Here is a 19,376-nt window from a genome sequence, read left to right as displayed (position 1 = left end):
AAAAATCTTATTATCTCTTGACAACTTGAGGTGAATGACAGACGACATTTCTCCTCTCTGAGTTTTATAACGTTCACACGGACACACAGCTGGACGTCAACATGTTTTCATGCATGTGTGAATGATTGAAATCAGCAGGACGTGAGGTGAAGGTAAAGGTTCATTAGGAGAAGCTCTGAGACGCTACCTGGTGGGATTAGCTCGGGTGGGGGGGGGGCTCAGGCTGAGCACAGATCCCCGGGGACCAGGCCGCTGATCGCAGCAACACCACTAATGTCGCCTGGGCCGACCTGTCGCCATTAGCACCAGAGAAGTGCTCAGAGGTGTGAGGAGCTGCTGCAGGAGCAAGGCCCGGCCTGCCTCTCTGCTCCGGCAGCAGTTCACACCTGCACGTCGGCTTGAAAACATTTCCTTAATTAAATGAACCCTCATTCTTTAAATCAGTCGTGTTGCTCTTCCTCCTCCTCCTCCTCCTCCTCCTCCTCCTCCTCCTCCTCCTCCTCCTCCTCCTCCTCCTCCTCCTCCTCTGCAGATCCTAAAACACTACGATGAACTTTGACCCTGGATTTATGAGCCATTTCAGTGGTGATACAGAACCTTTGATATTTACTGATCAATAATTGATAACATCTGATCAAGGACAAAATCTGCCTGAATTATATCAGTCAAACAAGATTTAATGTACTTTACAAAGATTAAATAGGTGTATATATATATATATATATATATATATATATATATATATATATATATATATATATATATATATATATATATATTTTAGGACTATAGACACAAATTTAAGATTAAATTATTATAAATGATTATAGTTTAAAAAGTTACCATATATACAGTATGTTTAATAGTCCCAACCCAAAGCTTAATTTATAAATATAGAAAAAATTATCAATATTATTAATTTAAGTATATATACGTGTTTTATATATAACTTTTTTACGTTGTAATAATGTACAAAAAAAGATACATACATAAAACCTGTGCTCTATAAACGACCCAAAGCTTAAATTATACATTCAGTGAATTAAAAATTGTTTTGAACTCCAAGAAACTGAACATTTGTCATTTTTTTGACAAAAGGAATAATTCAAAGATTTTTATTGTTGCAGCTCTAATACAAATTAAATTATAGCCTTAATGAATGAATAGGATCAATGTTTTGGGGAAGGTCGTCCTTCGGTGTTCTGAGGACAATCAACTATATTAAAGATGGAGTCCCAGAGGAAGTGAGAGATGAGTTGATGCCTCCAGGAACCTCCCACTCTCCTCCACACATTTACATCACCTCCTCCCTGACCAACTGCCCAGCATCACCAGGGAGGTGGAGGTGTATTTAAACCCTGTAGAACCAAGGGACTCGAAGGATGAGAGGGATGACAAGGGCGGTTTATTCTTCTGGCATGAGCCACACGTTGGCGCTTCATGTCACTTTGGTGTTAACTGCTGCTGCTGCTTTGGCTGCTGTGGCTGACAACAGCACAAATGGCTCTCACCATTACAAGCTGATCATTGGCTTCCAGGCTCCCTGGAACATGTCCTTCCCCTTCAGCGCCCAGCGCCTGGGCTCGGCCATACAGATCGCCGTGGAGAAGGTGAACACCAATCCTGCCTTCGTGGGCAACTTCTCTCTGGATTTTGTGTTCACGGACACAGACTGTAATCCCAAACTGTCCCTGGGAGGCTTCATCCACCAGGTGTGGAAGGAGAACGTGTCCGCACTGTTCGGTCCAGCTTGTCCAGGAGAGGCCGAGGTACGAGTCACTGCGAGGGGACGTGTGTAAATATGGAAAATTACTATTTATGCACTGGACTGTGTCACTTTTTTTAGAGACTGAACCAAGGAAGCAACCGTTTTCTGTCCTTGGGGTCGTCAGGTTAAACATCCAGTTGAAATTTGAGTGGAAAGTTTGTTGTAACTTTCTGATAAAGCAACACACAAAGGATGTATAGGCTCAAATTCATGGTTGATGAATCCCTAACGAGTGTTTCCGTGATCAGTTAATGAGCAACTTTTTTGAAAGTCATTATTCTCTTGTTTTTTAGCTCTTTAGTGACACATCTTCAGGGGCCTGTTATCTGGCTGCAGGGATAATGTACAGTCGCATTATTATTTAAAACATGTAATTAGAACCATAACAATCCACATTTACTTAGTTTTAAAGTAATTAAATAAGTAAATAATTGATTGCACAATATTAAGTCTGTAGTTGTGAATGCAAGAAGTTTATTAATTAACTTTAATCCAGATGATCAGCAGCTATTTTCATTTTCCAGAGGATTAGTGGTCCAGAGGATGTTCCACAACCTGGCAATACAGGATTAATCACATATATGATGTAGTAATCAACAATAAATCAATCAATTACAGCTTATAAAGCATTAATAAGTGGATAGATAGATAGATAGATAGACAGATAGATAGATAGATAGATAGATAGATAGATAGATAGATAGATAGATAGATAGATAGATAGATAGATAGATAGATAGATAGATAGATAGATAGATAGATAGATAGATAGATAGATAGATAGATAGATAGATAGATAGATAGATAGATAGATAGATAGATAGATAGATAGATAGATAGATAGATAGATAGATAGATAGATAGATAGATAGATAGATAGATAGATAGATAGATAGATAGATAGATAGATAGATAGATAGATAGATAGATAGATAGATAGATAGATAGATAGATAGATAGATAGATAGATAGATAGATAGTATTTTAAAAATGATGCTATGTCTCTTTGGAATACTGCTGGTTTTCAGGTGACTGGTCTCATCGCCTCGGCGTGGAACATCCCCATGTTCGGGTTCGTGGGACAATCGTCCAAAATCGACAACAGGGGCATCTATGACTCCTACATCAAAATCGTGCCCCCTCTGAAAAGAAGCTCGGAGGTGCTGGTGAAGACGTTGGAGTTCTTCGGCTGGAGTCACGTGGCGATGATCGGAGGAGGGCTGGAGTCGAACACCTGGGACAAAGTGGACGCCCTGTGGAAAACGGTGGAGGATCCACTGAGAGCCAAATTCAAACTGACGGAAGCCGTCCAGTTCGACACCAGCAACCCTCAGCTGGTCAACAGGAACATCAAGTACATCTCCACAGTGGCCAGAGGTGAGAGGACCAGTGCTGGTGTGAGCGTCCGCCACATGTTACCAGGTGTTCACCTCTGATTTCTGCCGTGCCCCCCCCCGTCCTCCAGTGATCGTGGTGCTCTCCAACCGAGAGGACGCCACGGCCCTGCTGCTGGAGGCCGAGCGACAGGGGCTCATGAAGGGAGACTACGTCTTCTTCCTGGTGCAGCACTTTGAGGTCAGTGGAGGCGTGGTGAGTACAGCTTTGATAACACAGTTACACAGGGGTGGGATTCAAAAACATTGGAATAGCTGTGGTCATTTAAATATTTATTTACGCTGGTTTACATTATTTTCTATCAAATTCCATCATTTTAAATCTCTACATATGTTTTAGACTCTTTTATGGTCGTTTTTTATCTCTTCATGATACTTTAACATCATTTTCTATATTTTAATAGTTATTTTACATGATTTACTCTGTTTTTAATAATTTCACGTATTTACCATCACTTTATAGTGGTTTTACAACATTGTATAGCCAATTTGTATCTCTTAAACCATAAATAGAGACAAACAGTCCTCCATAGCTTCTTAATAACCTGTTTTCCTTGTGTCATATTAATCTTCTTCCAGGATAACTTGTGGAAATATGCCCTGAACAGCACGATGAGCCAAAGCTCACGCAGAGCTTTTGACATGGCCTTTGTCATCGGCCAGAAATCCTACGAAGGCCACGAGTACAACAACTTCTTTGAGCAGGTTTTCCAAAGACTGAAAGGAAACCCATTCAGGAGCAACCTGACATCTGTGAGAGAGGTGAGCACCCATGGTAGTCACATGTGTGAAGAACATATCATAACGATGTACTGCAATACTTTCTCTTTCATTCTACTAAACAGACCAATCACAGGAAGCATGAGTTTATATGTAGGGTTGCAAAATTCCGGGAATATTCAAAGTTGGAAACTTTCCATGGGAATTAACGGGAATTAACAGGAATTAACGGGAATTTCCGGGAATTAACGGGAATTAACGGGAATAAACTGGAAATGTTGTGGGTAATTTATACTAACTGTATTTACCTTGTCATATACAGACATAAATATAAACATTTTGTTGTGTCATAGGCTGATTTGAGCCCTGAGGAAACTTTGGGCACTTGACTATATGCTTCTGCATCGTTGTGTCATTCTTAACATAGGTCTTTGCACAGTATTTGCAAACGTACACAGCCTTTCCTTCTACATTGGATGAGGTGAAATGTCTCCACACATGAGATAGTGCACGTGGCATTGTTCTGTAGAATAAGATGAGAAAAAAGTTTGTAAAAAAAAAAATGCAATGCCAGAGATATAAATAGTTAGCCAAACAATTGGAATAGTGTGTAAACATATTTTATAATTGATGGATAAATGAATGGAAATAGGCTAGATGAACAGATGAACAATCCTCAATCAGCATGCTAATATATTTTCCCAGTAATATCATGGAAACTTCCCTGACTAGTCCTGCACTCTACAGCAAGCCTCAATAGCCCTGCTGTAGAGTGAAGCATGCTGGGAGTTATCTGTGCATGTGATGGAAGAATGCACAGTGGAGGGTTGAAACACATCTTTAAAATAGAGTTTTGAATGATGTTTTTATTGCTCAGAGTTTAATTTGCATTTTTTTTTTTTTTTCAAAATTCCCAAAATTCCCGAGCTTAATATTCCCGTGGAAAGTTTCCTTTGCAACCCTATTTATATGTATTTGATATTTCAGGTGAGCCCGTACTCGACCTACCTGCACGACGCAGTGCTTCTCTACGCGATGGGGCTGAAGGAGACCATCAAGGACAGGAAAGACCCTCATGACGGACGGCAGCTGCTGCAGAGGCTGAAGAATAAAAACAACATTCGGTTTTACGGTTGGTTTCTGAGAATCTGTCGTTGTGCTCGTCTTTAATCACCTGAAGGATTCATTGCACAAAAACAACTAAAGGGATTTTTCACGCAACTCAAAACATAATATTCCCAATAACGGTTTGTGATCCCAGGTGCGTCGGGACTTGTCCACTTTGACGAGGAGGGGGAGAGAAATCTGGACTATTCCATTTATGACCTGCAGTACACAGGAGACCGCATCAAGTTTGTGCCCATTCTGAATTTCGACAGTGAAACCAAAACCATCCGGTAAGAAACACTTTTCTACCATCAACATTTGACTTTTAACTGAAATATGAAATAATCCAACTCCATTGCAATTTTCTAATTCCAGGCCAACTTCCCTGTTCTCCTCCGTGGTTTGGCCCAAAGGACGAATTCCCTCAGATAAACCAGAGTGTGGCTTCAACAACGAGTTCTGTGAATGGCTGTACAACGGTGAACTGACTTTCCCGAAATGATTCCTTTCAGAACCAAGACCATCCACACACAAGCTAACCCCCACCCGCCCCTCTCATTATCCACAGACATCGCCCTGCTGGCCCTGCTGGTGACCTTCCCAGTCATCGGGGTTCTGGGAGTTCTGTGCATCGGGTTCCTCAGTCTGCAGAAGATCCGGCTCCAGACCAGACTGGACGACTCCTGCTGGTGGCTCATCGACTACAGCGACATCACCATCATCCGGGAGCTCTCTGTACGGACACTAACTCATGATGTGTCACTGGGTTCAGATCGAAGAAGAAGAAAAAAAATGCCAGTTAGTGCGATTGTGTTGATGTTGGGTTGTGTGTTTGTGTCTCCTCCAGGGAAATCAGGCTTTATCCCTGACGACCACGGGCAGCCACAGTGGCAGCGGCTGCTCTAAGTCCATTTTCTCCGGCAACAGCTACGGCCTGATGGACAAGACGGGGAGAGAACACATCTTCACCACCATAGGGCTCTACCAGGTAGTAGTTTTGTTCAGAGTTTAAATCACAGAAGCACAAAAAAAAACCCCGACTCTTCTGACTTACTGATCTTACTGACGTCAGTAAACATTTTCCTGAGAAGTTTCTGGTCTGGATCTCTAGTTTCAATCTTCAGATTGAGAATCAAACAGACGATATAGTTTCTGCCAATTTTAATAAAACCAGTTACGTGTCTAATCAATGTATAATGTGGGACGTGTTTTTAGATAAGCACTGAAACGGGTTAATGTTGATATATACAGCTCTAATCTATGGAACCTCTTTTTCCATTGTTGCAGAATAAGAATGTCGTCATACAGGATCGTCTGTTAAATTACACGTCATTCCTGTTTACACTAATCTTTCTTTCCATTTCCATTCAGGGGAATCAAGTGGCCATCAAGTACATCAAGAACCCTGTGAGCTGTAATCTCCAGAAACCTTCAGTTATCAGAGAGTTCAGTGAGGTACACAGTTCAGAAAACATAAATTAATGCTAAATAAGTGCATTAAAATGATATTGGAGACAAAACGAATCTTAAGGTTTTAAAAGATGTTTAGTTTGTGCCTGAGTGTTTGAATCTCTTCAAGACAGATGAAGGAGATGAAACATGAGAACCTGGTGCAGTTCTTTGGAGCCTGCATCGAGCCGCCCAACGTGTGTCTGATCATGCAGTACTGCAAGAAAGGAAGTCTGAAGGTCTGTGCTGCTTCCTGTACCTGATACTACTTTGTTACAATACTTTAGATATGAGATAACTGATTTTTGCATGACATATGACAGATATATATATATTTTTTTTTTATTACAAATATGTTTATTGAGCTTTTTATATATTGACATAACAACAATAAAACAACACTCAGTACAACATTGGTCTACACAGTCTATACATACTTACAACTCACATTCACCCAATCAGTACAATGACAACAAGATAAAGATAAAGAGCCTAAGGCTAGCCGAGGACAACATTCGAGAGCACTGAAGCCACTGTAGAGCTGGAAAAGTGAAGTAATGGAGTCCAAATGTTTATAAACTGTCCCTCTGAAGAGTGAAGCAGACAGGTCAGGTACTCAAGGGGAAAACATTCCATAATTATCTTGTGCCAGATCGATTTAGTGGGGGGTTTGTCGCTTATCCAAGACAAAAAGATATTCTTCCTTGCTGCATATGTGAGGATATTATACAGTCTGGCAGCGTTGGCATCCACATTGTATCCTATATCTTGTTTTATTCCTCAATAATCACATTTACTCTTTGGTTTTGCTCTGCTTCCTACAGGATGTTTTAAAGACTTCAGATGTTGAGCTGGACGCGATGTTTAAACTCTCCTTTGCTTATGACATTGTAAATGTGAGTCTGGGTACTATGCAGTTTATTTTAAGTATTTCTATTGGTTCCAGAGGTTTTGACCAGTTTCCTGCCTTATACATGGTCAAATTTAATCTATTGTCTATTGTGTGTAATTTGTGAATCAGGGAATGGAGTTCATCCACAAGAGCAGCCTGAGATTTCATGGAAACCTGAGGCCCAGCACGTGTCTGGTGGACAGTCGACTGCAGATCAAACTGTCCGGCTTCGGATTGTCGGAGTTTAAAAACAACATCATGCCAGTGGAGACGGTCAATTATGAAGGTCAGTGTGTGGAAGCACAGTTTCAAAACAAATATATTAATGATTGTCACAGCACGATTCCAACCTGACCGTTCTCTGCAGAGATGTACTGGACCGCCCCTGAGCTCCTGATCCAAGTCGGCCTCCAGAGCAACGGGACGCCCAAAGGTGACGTCTACAGCTTCTCCATCATCATGTGGGAGCTCATGTACAACTCAAAGGCCGGTCCATACCCTGACGTCAACCTGGAGCCCAAAGGTGAGGCAGAGATACTCAGATCAGGTTTAACAATCTCTTTTCTTTATGTAATCCTGCTAAATATCAGGAGGCTGCGGGCCATCAGGACCAAAACCTCCCGCCACAAGACCAGCTTCTTCCCGACTGCAGTGGGCCTTATCAACAAAGCCCGGGACCCCCACCTGACTCGGAATTTTATTCCACCCCCACACAGGATGTGTTAAATTAACACATTATATCATATCATATTATATTATACTGCATTACATTGCATATTGCAATATGACACTGTTAACTGTTTTGCATTTAGCATTTCACTTTTTACTTCACTCTTTATATTTTTTATATATTTTTATTCAGAAATGTTTATCTCAAAATAAATGTTACTTTGTATAAATATTGGTAAAAAGTGAGTAAATAAGAAGTAAACAGTGAGTAAATATATACTGGTTTCCCATTTTTTATTGCTCTCCTATGTATGTTGTATTTATTGCGTTGTTATGTTTCTATGTTCATTGTTTGCACCATTAACCAGAGCAAATTCCTTGTATGTGTGAACGTACTTGGCAATAAAATACTTCTGATTCTGATTCTGATTCTGACATCTATTACTCACTTCAATTGCTGCTTCTTGTTTCCTTCAGAGATTATCATGCAGTTGCGGACCCCTTTCGAAGGGGAGCCCCTGCGCCCCTGGCTCTCTGACGAGCTGTGTGACGCGAGCATCAACTTGCTGCTCCACGCCTGCTGGAGTGAAAACGCCGACCACCGACCTCCGTTTGGCTCGATACGGAGACAGCTGAGGGACACCAGCCCGGACAGGTCACTATTCAGATAGGAGTGTTTCTTATCCATAAGGTGCCTCATGAGAAATAGATCCCAACATCTCCCATTTGGTTTAAATCTAGTTACTGCTTTAACTTTACTTACAAGAAAGTTCAGAGACAGGATTTATCAAATTATCTACTTGGATCTGGTTAAAAAACTTGTTCCTTTGCCAATAGATTTGATTTCCACAGAATTTTATTGAACATTTTAATATTTCCTTAAAAACAAACTCGTCCAGAAAGTGCTTATCGTGATTTTTCTGTGCTGCAGTCATGCAAACATCCTGGACAACATGGTGGATAAGTTGGAGAAATATGCAAATCACTTGGAGGATGTGGTGGAGGAGAGGACCAATCAGCTGACAGCAGAGAAGGCCCGTGCAGACAAGCTTCTCTCCAGCATGTTGCCAAGGTAACGCCCGATGTAAACGTTTCAAAAATGCTCAATATGTGTTTTGCTGTGTCGTTAAAATCCAGCCTCCTCCACCAGCTGACTGAGCTTCACCTCCGTTGACCGGTGCTGTTGTTTCCATGGTCGCAGGTACATCGCAGACGAGCTGATGGCCGGGAAGTCGGTGGCGCCGCAGAGCTACGAGATGGTCACCATCTTCTTCTCCGACATCGTGGGCTTCACCTCCATGTGCTCGGTCAGCTCTGCGATGGAGGTGGTCACGTTCCTCAACGACCTCTACAGCCTCTTCGACGACATCATCAAGATGTACGATGTCTACAAAGTGAGTGAAAGAACAAAAACAAGAGTAAACTTTGTCTGTCTTGTGTGTCAGATTCTTTTTACGTAGTTTTTCATTTAGTTCTTCCAACAGTCACTTTAAACACCTTCTCATGTTTTCCAGGTGGAAACGATAGGCGATGCGTACATGGTGGCCAGCGGGCTGCCCATCAGCAACGGCTTCAAGCACGCTCTGGAGATCTGCACGATGGCGCTGCACTTCCTGAGCGCCATCAAGGTCTTCAGGATCCATCACATGCCCACGGAGAAACTCGCCATTCGCATCGGGATACACTCCGGTTAGTGACGGCGCCAACAGATGGATCCCGTGTCCGATGGACGATCGATTGATTGATTGATTGAGTGATTAAATTTAAAAATGTGTATTCAGCTGTGTTGTGGGTTCCGTAGGTCCTGTGGTTGCAGGAGTGGTCGGCACCACCATGCCTCGCTACTGTCTGTTCGGAGACACGGTGAACATGGCGTCTCGGATGGAGAGTAACAGCCTACGTGAGTGAACTGAGGGTTTATTATTATACTGAGTGATAATTGTTCACGTGGGATATCTCTTTTTTTTAAATCGCCTTATTCACTCTCATTTTGAAGCTGCTTCTGTTTGGTAAAAGCTGCAAATTGTTGCTTAAAAGTCATATACTTCTTATTGCCACACACTGCCACACATCCTCCTCCAACCACTGATCATTGGAACATTTGCACTACTGTTACTTATTTTTACTACTCTATAACCCCGCCTATAGTGTATTCATATTTATATATATTTTTATTTTTTATCCTGCTCATAGTGTATTCATCGTCCTTATATCTTACAATTCCTGTTAATACTGCAATATTCCATATATATTTCTACTGTACAGATCTTATTTATTTACATTTTCACTTTAATATGCACAAAACTCTGCACTTTTACTGCCTTTTTTTGCACTTCTGGTTAGATCCTAACTGCATTTCGTTGTATATGTACTTGTACTGTACAATGACAATAAAGTTGAATCTAATCTAATCTAATCTAAATTAACAGCTATTTAAGTTTTCAGCTTTCCTCAGTGCTTAGTGCTTTAATAAATGTCTGTTTCCCCCCCCCAGCCCTGAAGATTCACATATCTCAGTGCACTGCAGACATTCTGCTCCAGGTGGGATCGTTTGAGATGGAGGAGAGAGGAGAAATCGAAATGAAGGTGAGTCCCAGTCGGAGTCTGCACACTGACGGGACCGCCTGTTGTGTTTGACATGAACTTCACCAGTTTGTGTCCATCACAGGGAAAAGGGTGTCACAAGACCTTCTGGCTGCTGAGCAAGAAAGACTTCAACCCTCCTCTCTTTGCTCACGGCTTTCCACCAGCGGAGGGATTCAAACTACACCCCGAGGTACAGCTACAGATCAAACACAAGAGCCACACATTACACTGCTTTATTCTATGTAAACCTGTGTTTTGACCTGTTTTTGATCTTCTCTGCTGAAGAAACCATGTTTGAACAGGTCCACTGAGAAAAGGGCCCACAAGATCCTGAACAAAGCTCACATGACGGACATCGAGACTCCTACGGTGCACATCTGAGGAACAAGCCCATGTTCCGACCAGAATTTGGAGACATTTTGCAGGAATGTCCGGAGATGACGATCCCATAGGTCTCACTTGGTAAAGAGAGTGTTTCCTCCACTTGTGAAGAGGACGGGAGAGAAGAGGTGGAACGAGACTGAAACGCTGAGGTCGTGGGAAGCAAAAAGAGCCTGGATCCCAGCACTCGTAGCTTCAGACTCGAGTGGAAGATGATTTATGATCTCAATTCTTTGGGTAAAGTTACACCTCTACCCTTTCATATAGGATCATTTAATGTCATGCAACTATGAGTTGTCTCCTTACGCACCAAAGTGCACGGAGTCGAGCTGTTTTAACGCAACTTTGTGATAATATCCATCATCCACTTCAGCACGGTTTCAGTTGAGCACATTTCTACCTCCACTAAAGACAAAATTTCCTTTTTCAAAGTCCTGATTCTTATGATAATGTACATTTATGACTTTTTTCTCCAAATATGATGACTTGTTCCCCCTTGTATCGTGCCTACTTCTCCATCGTAGTTTGGAAACCATAGACGATGAATTCATGTTTATTGAAATTATTATTCTAAAAACATTTCACAACTGAGCTTCATCAATCCATCAATCAAATCACATTAAACTGCACTCACATGTAGATATCAGTCCTCTCAATGTGCCTGATTCCCTCAGAAATTTGTCAAAATGTCACCAATAAAAAAAACACATCTCACATTGTTTAAAATAGTGATTTTAAAACTTTCCATTTGTCTGGATCTAACCCATAATGTGATGTTTTCTTTTGTTGACCCTTGTTCCAGACCAATAGATCTCTTGATAATCTGTTCAGTTCTTCTTTGCTTCATCCTGCTGACCATCAAAGACACAAAGACACAAATAGACAGAAAAAACATGACCTATTCAGATAAATCCAATTCTTCTACCATCATTTGATTGGTTGTTGTTGTGTTGAACTGCTGACAGGGTGAAACTAAAACAAAAATCACATATGGAACTTGTTTTAATTTACACATCAGGTTTATTGGAAAGCAGTAAAATCATGTTTATAAAATTCAAACTTTAAATCCAGAGTATTAATAACTGTGTTAATTACAAAAAATACCTGTGAGATTATGAGAAAAGTCCTTTTGAGAGTGTGGGAGGAATGTGCTGATCTGCTCCCTGAGACCCGGGTATGTTTGGGTTTATGGAAATGAATATTGTACGGATGAGAATTAAGTTTTGAGAACACAAGTACTCAGTTTATCCAAAACACAACAGGAGTTTATCAGGAGCAGCAGCAGGATGAGGAGCGATGAGCCTGTGTGGAGAAGGAGGAAGAATATAAATACTATAAAAACCTCACGATTTGACAGCTGAGACTGACTTGAAATTGTTTTTCATATCCGGGGGAACTTTGGGATTGTTTCTGGGAAGCGGGAGAAAGTAAAGACAACGTCGTGCATCTGTTTGTGGAGTTTATGGATCAGCAGCAGTTTTCAAAGTTGTGTGTTTCAGAGAAAAACTCAAAGACAGCAGCGTAGATTTAACAGCATGAACGATCCATCCCATATATACAGAAAACATGTTGACATGTCGGAATAAAAGAAAAACAATCATAGGGGACTTACACTTTCATTTCATCCTACATATGGTTCTGAACTTAAGGAGTTAATATCCATTTTCATCACAGTCGTTTCATCACATTTAATTACCTGGTTTGTGTCCGTTATTGGAAGATCCGTAACCTGTCGAGCGATAACAACACTGTTCATCACAGTAAACACATTAAAACATTACAGCATCTTAGCACAGGTAGGTATTTATTTATTTATTCAAGGTGTTATTGAGAGGTTGCGTTCACAAGACTCAAAATGTGTCTTGTGTGGTCACAGTGACCTTAACTGTGGACCACCAAAAATCTGATCAGGTCATCCTTGATACCAACTGAACATTTGTACCATATTGTAGGACATTCTTCTAAGGGTTTTTGAGGTATCGTGTTCACAACACTGGGACGTATTGACAACCTGGAAACACAAAGCTTGTACCTTTAATTTGAAACTCAGCCGTGAGGATCCCCCCACTCGGATCTGCCTCAGCTGACAGACTTCTCTCAATGCAGGGGGTCTTCAGGAGATAAACACAGGCATTAGTTCAAACTGCTGCTCATGTCTGCTTGCTTCGAAAAGGTTTTGCAGTATTTTAATGTTTAATATCATAAAGTTTTAAAGGTTTTGAACTCACAGGCTGACAGACGAGCCTGTCGGCATCACACACGTGCACTTCACAGTGCAGCCACACGGTGGAAACCTTCTCCAGCCGTTGGAAGCGGAAGGAGTTGAACTTGAACGTGGAGCGGCTGTCTTTGGCGTTCTCAAAGATAGACACAGTGTTGTCGGAGGAGCAGCTGCAGGGGAATTATTTTATCTATTACCACGAGGAAGTGGAATCTTTACTCTCTCTGAAGTTGATTTATTGAACTACCTGTTGATGATGAGACTCCACCTCTTCCTGTCTGTCGAGTACGGGCTCGGAGTGGCCCAGCAGTTGTTTATCACAACTTTAAATCTGAGTGTTAGACCACAAACATGGATCAGAAATTTGGGAACATCTGACCTCCAAAATTAATAACAATGAAAGGTATGAAAATATTTCTCTTAATGTTTAATGATTATCTGGAAAACCTGCTGCTGAGTCCTTTTGCTTCAATCCCGATGAAAACTTCAGAGCCGATCTCAGAAGTGTCGATCACATAGGGAGCGTCCTTGGAGTACAGGAACTTTGAATTCTAGAAAAAAATCATCGCTTGTCTTGACCAAAACACACCCACACACCAAATACCTACATTTCTATATAGTCAAAATATATCATCACTTCATTAAACACGTCGGCAAAGGCTTCCACTGGAGGAAGAGCACCTGAGCAGCTACTCACCGTGAACACGCTCATAGACAACTGAGATCTAAACGTGCCTAAACTCCCGTTGTTGACATAAACTGTAGCCACTCTGGAAAAAGCAAAGGGTTTAGTAAAAACGCTGCAAGTCATTGGGTCAGAATGCACACGTGGTGCACGTGGTGACTGCGGCCCCCCCCCGCGCCCCGGGCCGATGCTTACCTCTGGCTGAAGACTGCGTTATTTACCAGGTAGGCGGCTCGGTACATGCAGCTGAAGGTGTAGTTGACCGGCTGGTTCCTGACCGTGAGGGAGGTGTCGTTGGACACGATGGAGTTGTAGAAGATGTACTTTGGGTCTTTGCCGGGCATGTACTGAGGAGGAGAGTGGTTCAGAGCATCAGAGGGAATAGTTTTGAATTTGAATATCATTTATATGTGACGTTTACTGAGCAACAGCGCCCCCTGCCGCCACAATTAATATGTTTATCGATATGTTGAGTGGAGTTCTGACCCATCTGGACAGTGGATGGCAGGTATCTCAAAACATAACGGCAGCAGATTGCAGATGCCACTGGAGGTTAATAGAGAAATCTATTCTTTCTATGGGTGCACTGACCCTTGAACGCCCGCGTGCCGTCTCACCTCGGACTGTGTGCCGCAGTACGAGTGGTTCTTAGGGGTCAGGTCCGTGATGATGAAGCGGAAGTATCCCGGGCTGTGTATTCCAGTGTAGCAGATCCCCCCCAGGGATAACTGCTCTATCTCCCAGCCGTACGGGCACTCTGGGACATTGGCGATGATGGCGTTGGGGAAACACGACACCATGACATAGTCTGAAAGGAGACACAGATGAAGAGCTTTACTCTCCTCACTCTTAAAGGTTTTGGGTGTTTTGTAGCTAACGTATATCTGTACCACTTGGTTGTTACCTGCTTTCTGGGGCGGGCAGGTCCAGGCAACAGGCAGCAGCATCAGCAGCACACCAAGAGAGGCCATAGTGAGACGCTGCAGAGGAAAGAATTAGGAAACATCTCAGGGTATAAGCCGATAGCGAACTCTAACCCTCTGTCCTAAATCTGTCATGAATAACTCACCTGTGGCGAAAGCAGGTTGTCTGATATCAGAGGATCGTCATGGTTCCTCAGGTCAGCAGCTCTAACATCACGACAACCCGACGGGGGATTATATACCATCACCCCCCCCCCCCCCCCGCCCCCTTCAGTCGAACCCCCCCCTGGTTTAAGAGCTCTATTGTGGGTCTGTTCACAAAAGCTCTCTGTGCTCCTCAGACATTGACTTTCAAATGAAGCGGGTCTCACAGGATCAGCACTCAGGAGCTGAAATCACCTCTAGATACGAGCATTGAGAAAGTCAACGGAGACGATACAGTTATGACTCGTAGGTGGGCTGTGGATGGATCTCAATAGCAACAACATCTAGAGTCATACGTGAAAGTTTGCTCAAGTAGTTAATCCACACAAATCCCTGGTTGGAACTATTATGTCTTTGGCAAACTCTGGGATATTTACCCAGTTTCCACTTTGAGCACGGAGCCTGAGGTCGGTACAGACACAGACCACCCGGCCCGTGCTCTCTGTGCAACAGGACAAAATGTTCAGGAACAGAAAACCATTTATGAGGCTAAATAGTGCAAACACACGAGTAAGGATAGCATCAAAATGTGATGCTATCTCAGATGAAAGCACACACTCGTAACTTGTGTTGGACATGATGGCAGCAAGCAGTAAAATCAGGTTTCTCACAGTCTGGTGCCGAAATGTTTATGACATTTTTTGGTCTTGTGGCTTTAGGTTTCAGCCGAGAGCTTGTCCTACTCTTTCTGTTCTAAAGTGAATTTGAAATTTGGATTGACTTTTAAAATGACCTCAACGGGAAAAGAACAACCACATTTAATTGAAATCGCACCAATGAAGTTGTTTCCAGTTCACAGCATCTAATAGCTCCCGTCTCGGAGATAAAGGTGTAAAACGATAGCGAGGAGGTGAGACACTAAACTCCTTCACAGGACAATTCCAGTCACCCAACGAGTGAAGGGACCAGCTCCAGGTGATTAGCATCCCAATGGAGCGCCAGGGGAGTTCGTAAGGGGCAGTCCGAGGAAGATACCAATCTAAGAAGGGGTCAGGGGACCGCTAGCGTTACAGCATCTGCCGGCCGTGACAATCAGGACCCACCGGATTCCTCCAGGTTATGTAACGACGGCCTGCAATCTGAGAAACGTGTTCGGAGGGAGATGGAGTCTGTCGGTCAGAGAGAAATCCTGCATCTGAAATCCTTCCTCTGAGGTCAGAGGGTTCATCTAAACCTGAAAGCTGAAAAACAGAGGCTGTTTGGTTTCAGTTCTTAAAGTGACAAACCTCAGAGAAGAGGTTTTAGTCCCTGTATTACAAATTAGAAAACCTAAATTAACATTTTCATTGTTTTACAGAAGTTCAGTGTGTTGAGTTCAACAATATTAAATATTTTATGTACATCATTTACTGTGTAATATAGATAAGAGGCTTAAGAGTCTTACTCAAGCAAAAATACTAAAATACTTCATGTAAACTGTGGAAAACATCTTTTTATTTGAGTTTACTGTGTTTACTGTATATTTATTATACTGCTGCATGAACCTTTACTTTTTACGTGTGTTTTTTATGGATTAGGAAAAGATGCAGCGATTGCAGCGGGAAGTTGTGAAAAACAAATTGCAGAATAATAGTTTTTTTTTAAAAGAGATCTTTTTATTATTTAAACAGGAACAGATAAACTCACAGATCACAAAATGCACGAGGAGGTTGAGCTCTGCTACAGTAGTGCTTTAGGCAGAATTAGCAAAATTGCTCTAAAATCATATTTGGAAACATATACATTTCTTTATATACAATCATATACAACATATGTACATAATAAATAACTTGATGAGGCCGGACTCAGGCTTTGGGAGCTTGACAGGTCCAACTAGTTCGTCCTGGCTGGTAAATAAAATCCCTCCTGAAAGACAAACAGGTCGAGGTTAAGAAAAGTTTAGAAAATCCAACTTGTTCATGAAAATCCAACAGAGTTATCATAAGCTGGACTCTGAGGATTTGTGTTAAAGCTCATTTAACAGTTGCACATGTGAATAAATGCTGAATATTGCTTATAAATGTTAAAGTTTTTAGTCTTAAAAGTTGTTCTTTTCCATGTGAGTCATGTTGGAGAGATGTTTCAGGACCTGTTTTACATTTAAAGAAATCTGAGTAAGGTTGCAGGAAGCGGTTTGTTTGCTGTACTCACTCCCTCCTGTGTGGAGCACTGTTGTCCCGGCACAGCAGCCCCTCGTCACACGGGCAGATCTGGTTGATGCTGAACGCCAGGCCGCCGTCCGGCACGTAGCAGCTCTCTCCACCAATCAGACGCCTCTTGCACACCTGCTCCCCGTGGTGTCGGGCGCAGCACATGGACGCCCCGCAGTCCCGGTCCACTTTACATCTGGCACCTGGACGCAGCAGAACCTCAGTTATTTTAGGGTCAGATTTTAAAATCTATATAAAGTTTTATTTCTAGATTTGTATTTTCACCCTGTTGATTGGTGCACTCGTACCTTCCTGTCCGTTGGGAATGCTGCGGTGACACTTGCCGAACATGCAGCTGAGGCCCCGGACGCACTGGGCGTCCCGGCGACAGTAGTGGCTCTCTCCTCGCAGAGGGACGCACAGGCCAAAGTGGCGGTCGCAGGAGAAGCCCCGCCCACACGTCCTGTCGTGGTCGCACAGAGCCTGAAGAGAAGAGGGAGATGAAGTGAATATTTATGAAGATGTTCAATCGTGATTGGAAGTTTAAAACTCCTGCACATGGCTAAAAACTGTCTTTAAGATATTCTATGTTAGCTCAAATGTTATACCCTTAAGAAGAATTCTCTGAGGCTTAAATAAAGATTTGATTAGGTTAACAGAAACTTTATGAAGTTCATATACATGCACAGTATCTGGTATCTTACCATGGTTGGTTTGGAGATGTGAGATCCTTCTCTGAGTGCTCCATCTTTGGGGGAGCTCTGGGGCATGTTGAGCATCCAGGCCCAAATACGAGCTTCGGCCGAGGAGACGCACAGAACCAGGACGAGCATCCACAGGTTCCCCGACATGTCCAACACCCGCGGAAAAAATAATGGAGCAAGAGGAAGATAAACCAGAAAAACACCTAAGGAAAAGGTGATTCTTAAAGTCACTGGTCTGTGACTTAACGGTCGAAGAAAATCCCAAAGTCCAAACCCTCCAGTGATCGTGTAGAGAGTGAACTGAAGGATCCGTGCAGCGGTTGTTCTGCCTCCTGCTCCAGCTCCACTTTTATTGGTCCCCCACAGCCCCCCCACTGGGCTTGTTTGTCCAAGCACCAGGGTAGGAGGAGACAATTAGTTGTTAATGGATTAACTAAATTGCCCAGGTTACCCCCCGCAGCCAGAGGACAGTGGCGAAGTGACCAGTCGTGGAGCTGGGAGAAAGGGAGCGAGGGGAGCTGGGCCTGGGGGGGGTGTGGAGGGGGGGCGGACGGACGTGACGGACGGACAATGGAGCCGAGACAAGCGCCACCTCCGCGTGGTTATCTACGCCAGACAAACAAATGAGGAGGACAAAAGCTGGCGAATGCATGACATGGTCCGCTGCTCCCTGACTGACAGGTAGAGTCACTGTGGGCCCCGGACCCCCGAACACTGAGCAAACACTCCTGGCCCCCGGCCCTATCCCACTCCGGACCCCCTGCTGGGAACAATTTGCAGAAGTGCACCCAGTAGACGACCCCATGATCTCATTAAATGTGATTACCATCAGCCATTAGTTCTCAGGGGGAGGGGGGGGGGGACGAGTTGCTCCAGGGAAACAACAAGATTTTGTTTTTTCATTTTCCAAAATCTCTCTACTTGCCTGAAACAAATCAGACCAGACTCACAACCAATATAATAAAGAACATAATGACTCCCGTTTTCAAATTCCAGATTCGGCCTTGAGCGAAAAAAACAAGACAAAGAAAAAGTGAAATGACAGTTTAGCTCCAGATATGGCGGTAAAGTCAAAGTTCAACTTGTATGGTTGAGGACGTGTGTGAAGGATTTCTTTCTTTATGTTTAAAACACTTTTCCTTCCCCTGAATTTCATCTGTTAAATTCCTCATCGTTGATATTTAAAAACGACTCAGGACAGCTGGTCAGAGTCTGAAGGTTAACGTGCATTAATGATCCTATGAGAGGAGATTTTACAGGATTTTATTCTAGAAAGATATCATTGGGACAATAGTTTACTGTTATACTGGTATACTTGACACTGGTTTCTAGAGAAGCACAGTAGACTAACGTTTAAAACCCCTTTTACCCTCAACCCTAAACAAGACTGTGTCACTTCTTCAGTTAAGAGAGTTGATCAATTATTATTATTATTTATTATTATACAATTATCCTCGAGCTTTAGAGCAGGAACGTCGATATAGTTTTTCCTATTCTGAGATTCTTAAATAAATACAGGTCCTGGTGTGGGAGGTGTCAGTGGG

The 19,376-nt window shown here is 42.6% G+C and overlaps 3 protein-coding genes across 3 annotated transcripts; 1 reads left to right on the top strand and 2 right to left on the bottom strand.

The window, feature by feature from the left end:
• Positions 1-1,418: 1,418 nt before the first annotated feature.
• Positions 1,419-10,966, top strand: gucy2g (guanylate cyclase 2g). The gene is made up of 22 exons (XM_061095359.1): positions 1,419-1,769; positions 2,797-3,145; positions 3,234-3,343; positions 3,742-3,924; positions 4,870-5,014; positions 5,144-5,279; positions 5,365-5,468; positions 5,558-5,724; positions 5,837-5,977; positions 6,361-6,444; positions 6,573-6,677; positions 7,263-7,334; positions 7,460-7,616; positions 7,698-7,853; positions 8,477-8,654; positions 8,931-9,071; positions 9,201-9,393; positions 9,514-9,688; positions 9,801-9,899; positions 10,494-10,585; positions 10,668-10,775; positions 10,871-10,966. Exons 1-22 carry the CDS (start codon positions 1,419-1,421, stop codon positions 10,964-10,966), a joined length of 3,342 nt encoding a protein of 1,113 aa, XP_060951342.1.
• A 380-nt stretch (positions 10,967-11,346) lies between these two features.
• Positions 11,347-14,843, bottom strand: tectb (tectorin beta). The gene is made up of 11 exons (XM_061095591.1): positions 14,777-14,843; positions 14,490-14,680; positions 14,068-14,219; positions 13,885-13,957; positions 13,635-13,738; positions 13,435-13,518; positions 13,195-13,357; positions 12,999-13,077; positions 12,663-12,695; positions 12,227-12,268; positions 11,347-11,366 (listed from the first exon to the last, which is right to left on the bottom strand). Exons 1-11 carry the CDS (start codon positions 14,841-14,843, stop codon positions 11,347-11,349), a joined length of 1,008 nt encoding a protein of 335 aa, XP_060951574.1.
• Positions 14,844-17,125: 2,282 nt separating this feature from the next.
• LOC133027537 (dickkopf-related protein 3-like) lies at positions 17,126-17,979 on the bottom strand. The gene is made up of 3 exons (XM_061094563.1): positions 17,833-17,979; positions 17,437-17,611; positions 17,126-17,331 (listed from the first exon to the last, which is right to left on the bottom strand). The coding sequence occupies exons 1-3, from the start codon at positions 17,977-17,979 to the stop codon at positions 17,126-17,128; spliced, it is 528 nt and encodes a 175-aa protein (XP_060950546.1).
• Positions 17,980-19,376: the final 1,397 nt, after the last annotated feature.

This window comes from Limanda limanda, chromosome 21, assembly GCF_963576545.1.
Source record: "Limanda limanda chromosome 21, fLimLim1.1, whole genome shotgun sequence".
NCBI lineage: Eukaryota > Metazoa > Chordata > Actinopteri > Pleuronectiformes > Pleuronectidae > Limanda > Limanda limanda.
The sequence above is the reverse complement of the archived record's forward strand: the minus strand, read 5'-3'. Positions and strand labels throughout refer to the sequence as shown.

What these genes read in the sequence shown, in the direction of transcription:
- gucy2g (XM_061095359.1), top strand. Translation starts at nt 1,419, where the DNA reads ATGAGCCACACGTTGGCGCTTCATGTCACTTTGGTGTTAACTGCTGCT. An exon ending in CATCTCCACAGTGGCCAGAG is followed by an intron (nt 3,146 to 3,233) that starts GTGAGAGGACCA and finishes CCCGTCCTCCAG; the next exon opens with TGATCGTGGTGCTCTCCAAC. An exon ending in TCGCATCGGGATACACTCCG is followed by an intron (nt 9,689 to 9,800) that starts GTTAGTGACGGC and finishes TGGGTTCCGTAG; the next exon opens with GTCCTGTGGTTGCAGGAGTG.
- tectb (XM_061095591.1), bottom strand. Translation starts at nt 14,843, where the DNA reads ATGGCCTCTCTTGGTGTGCTGCTGATGCTGCTGCCTGTTGCCTGGACC. An exon ending in CTGCCCGCCCCAGAAAGCAG is followed by an intron (nt 14,681 to 14,776) that starts GTAACAACCAAG and finishes GTCTCCTTTCAG; the next exon opens with ACTATGTCATGGTGTCGTGT. An exon ending in CAATAACGGACACAAACCAG is followed by an intron (nt 12,269 to 12,662) that starts GTAATTAAATGT and finishes TTCTCCACACAG; the next exon opens with GCTCATCGCTCCTCATCCTG.
- LOC133027537 (XM_061094563.1), bottom strand. Translation starts at nt 17,979, where the DNA reads ATGTCGGGGAACCTGTGGATGCTCGTCCTGGTTCTGTGCGTCTCCTCG. An exon ending in ACATCTCCAAACCAACCATG is followed by an intron (nt 17,612 to 17,832) that starts GTAAGATACCAG and finishes TCTTCTCTTCAG; the next exon opens with GCTCTGTGCGACCACGACAG. An exon ending in CATTCCCAACGGACAGGAAG is followed by an intron (nt 17,332 to 17,436) that starts GTACGAGTGCAC and finishes TGCTGCGTCCAG; the next exon opens with GTGCCAGATGTAAAGTGGAC.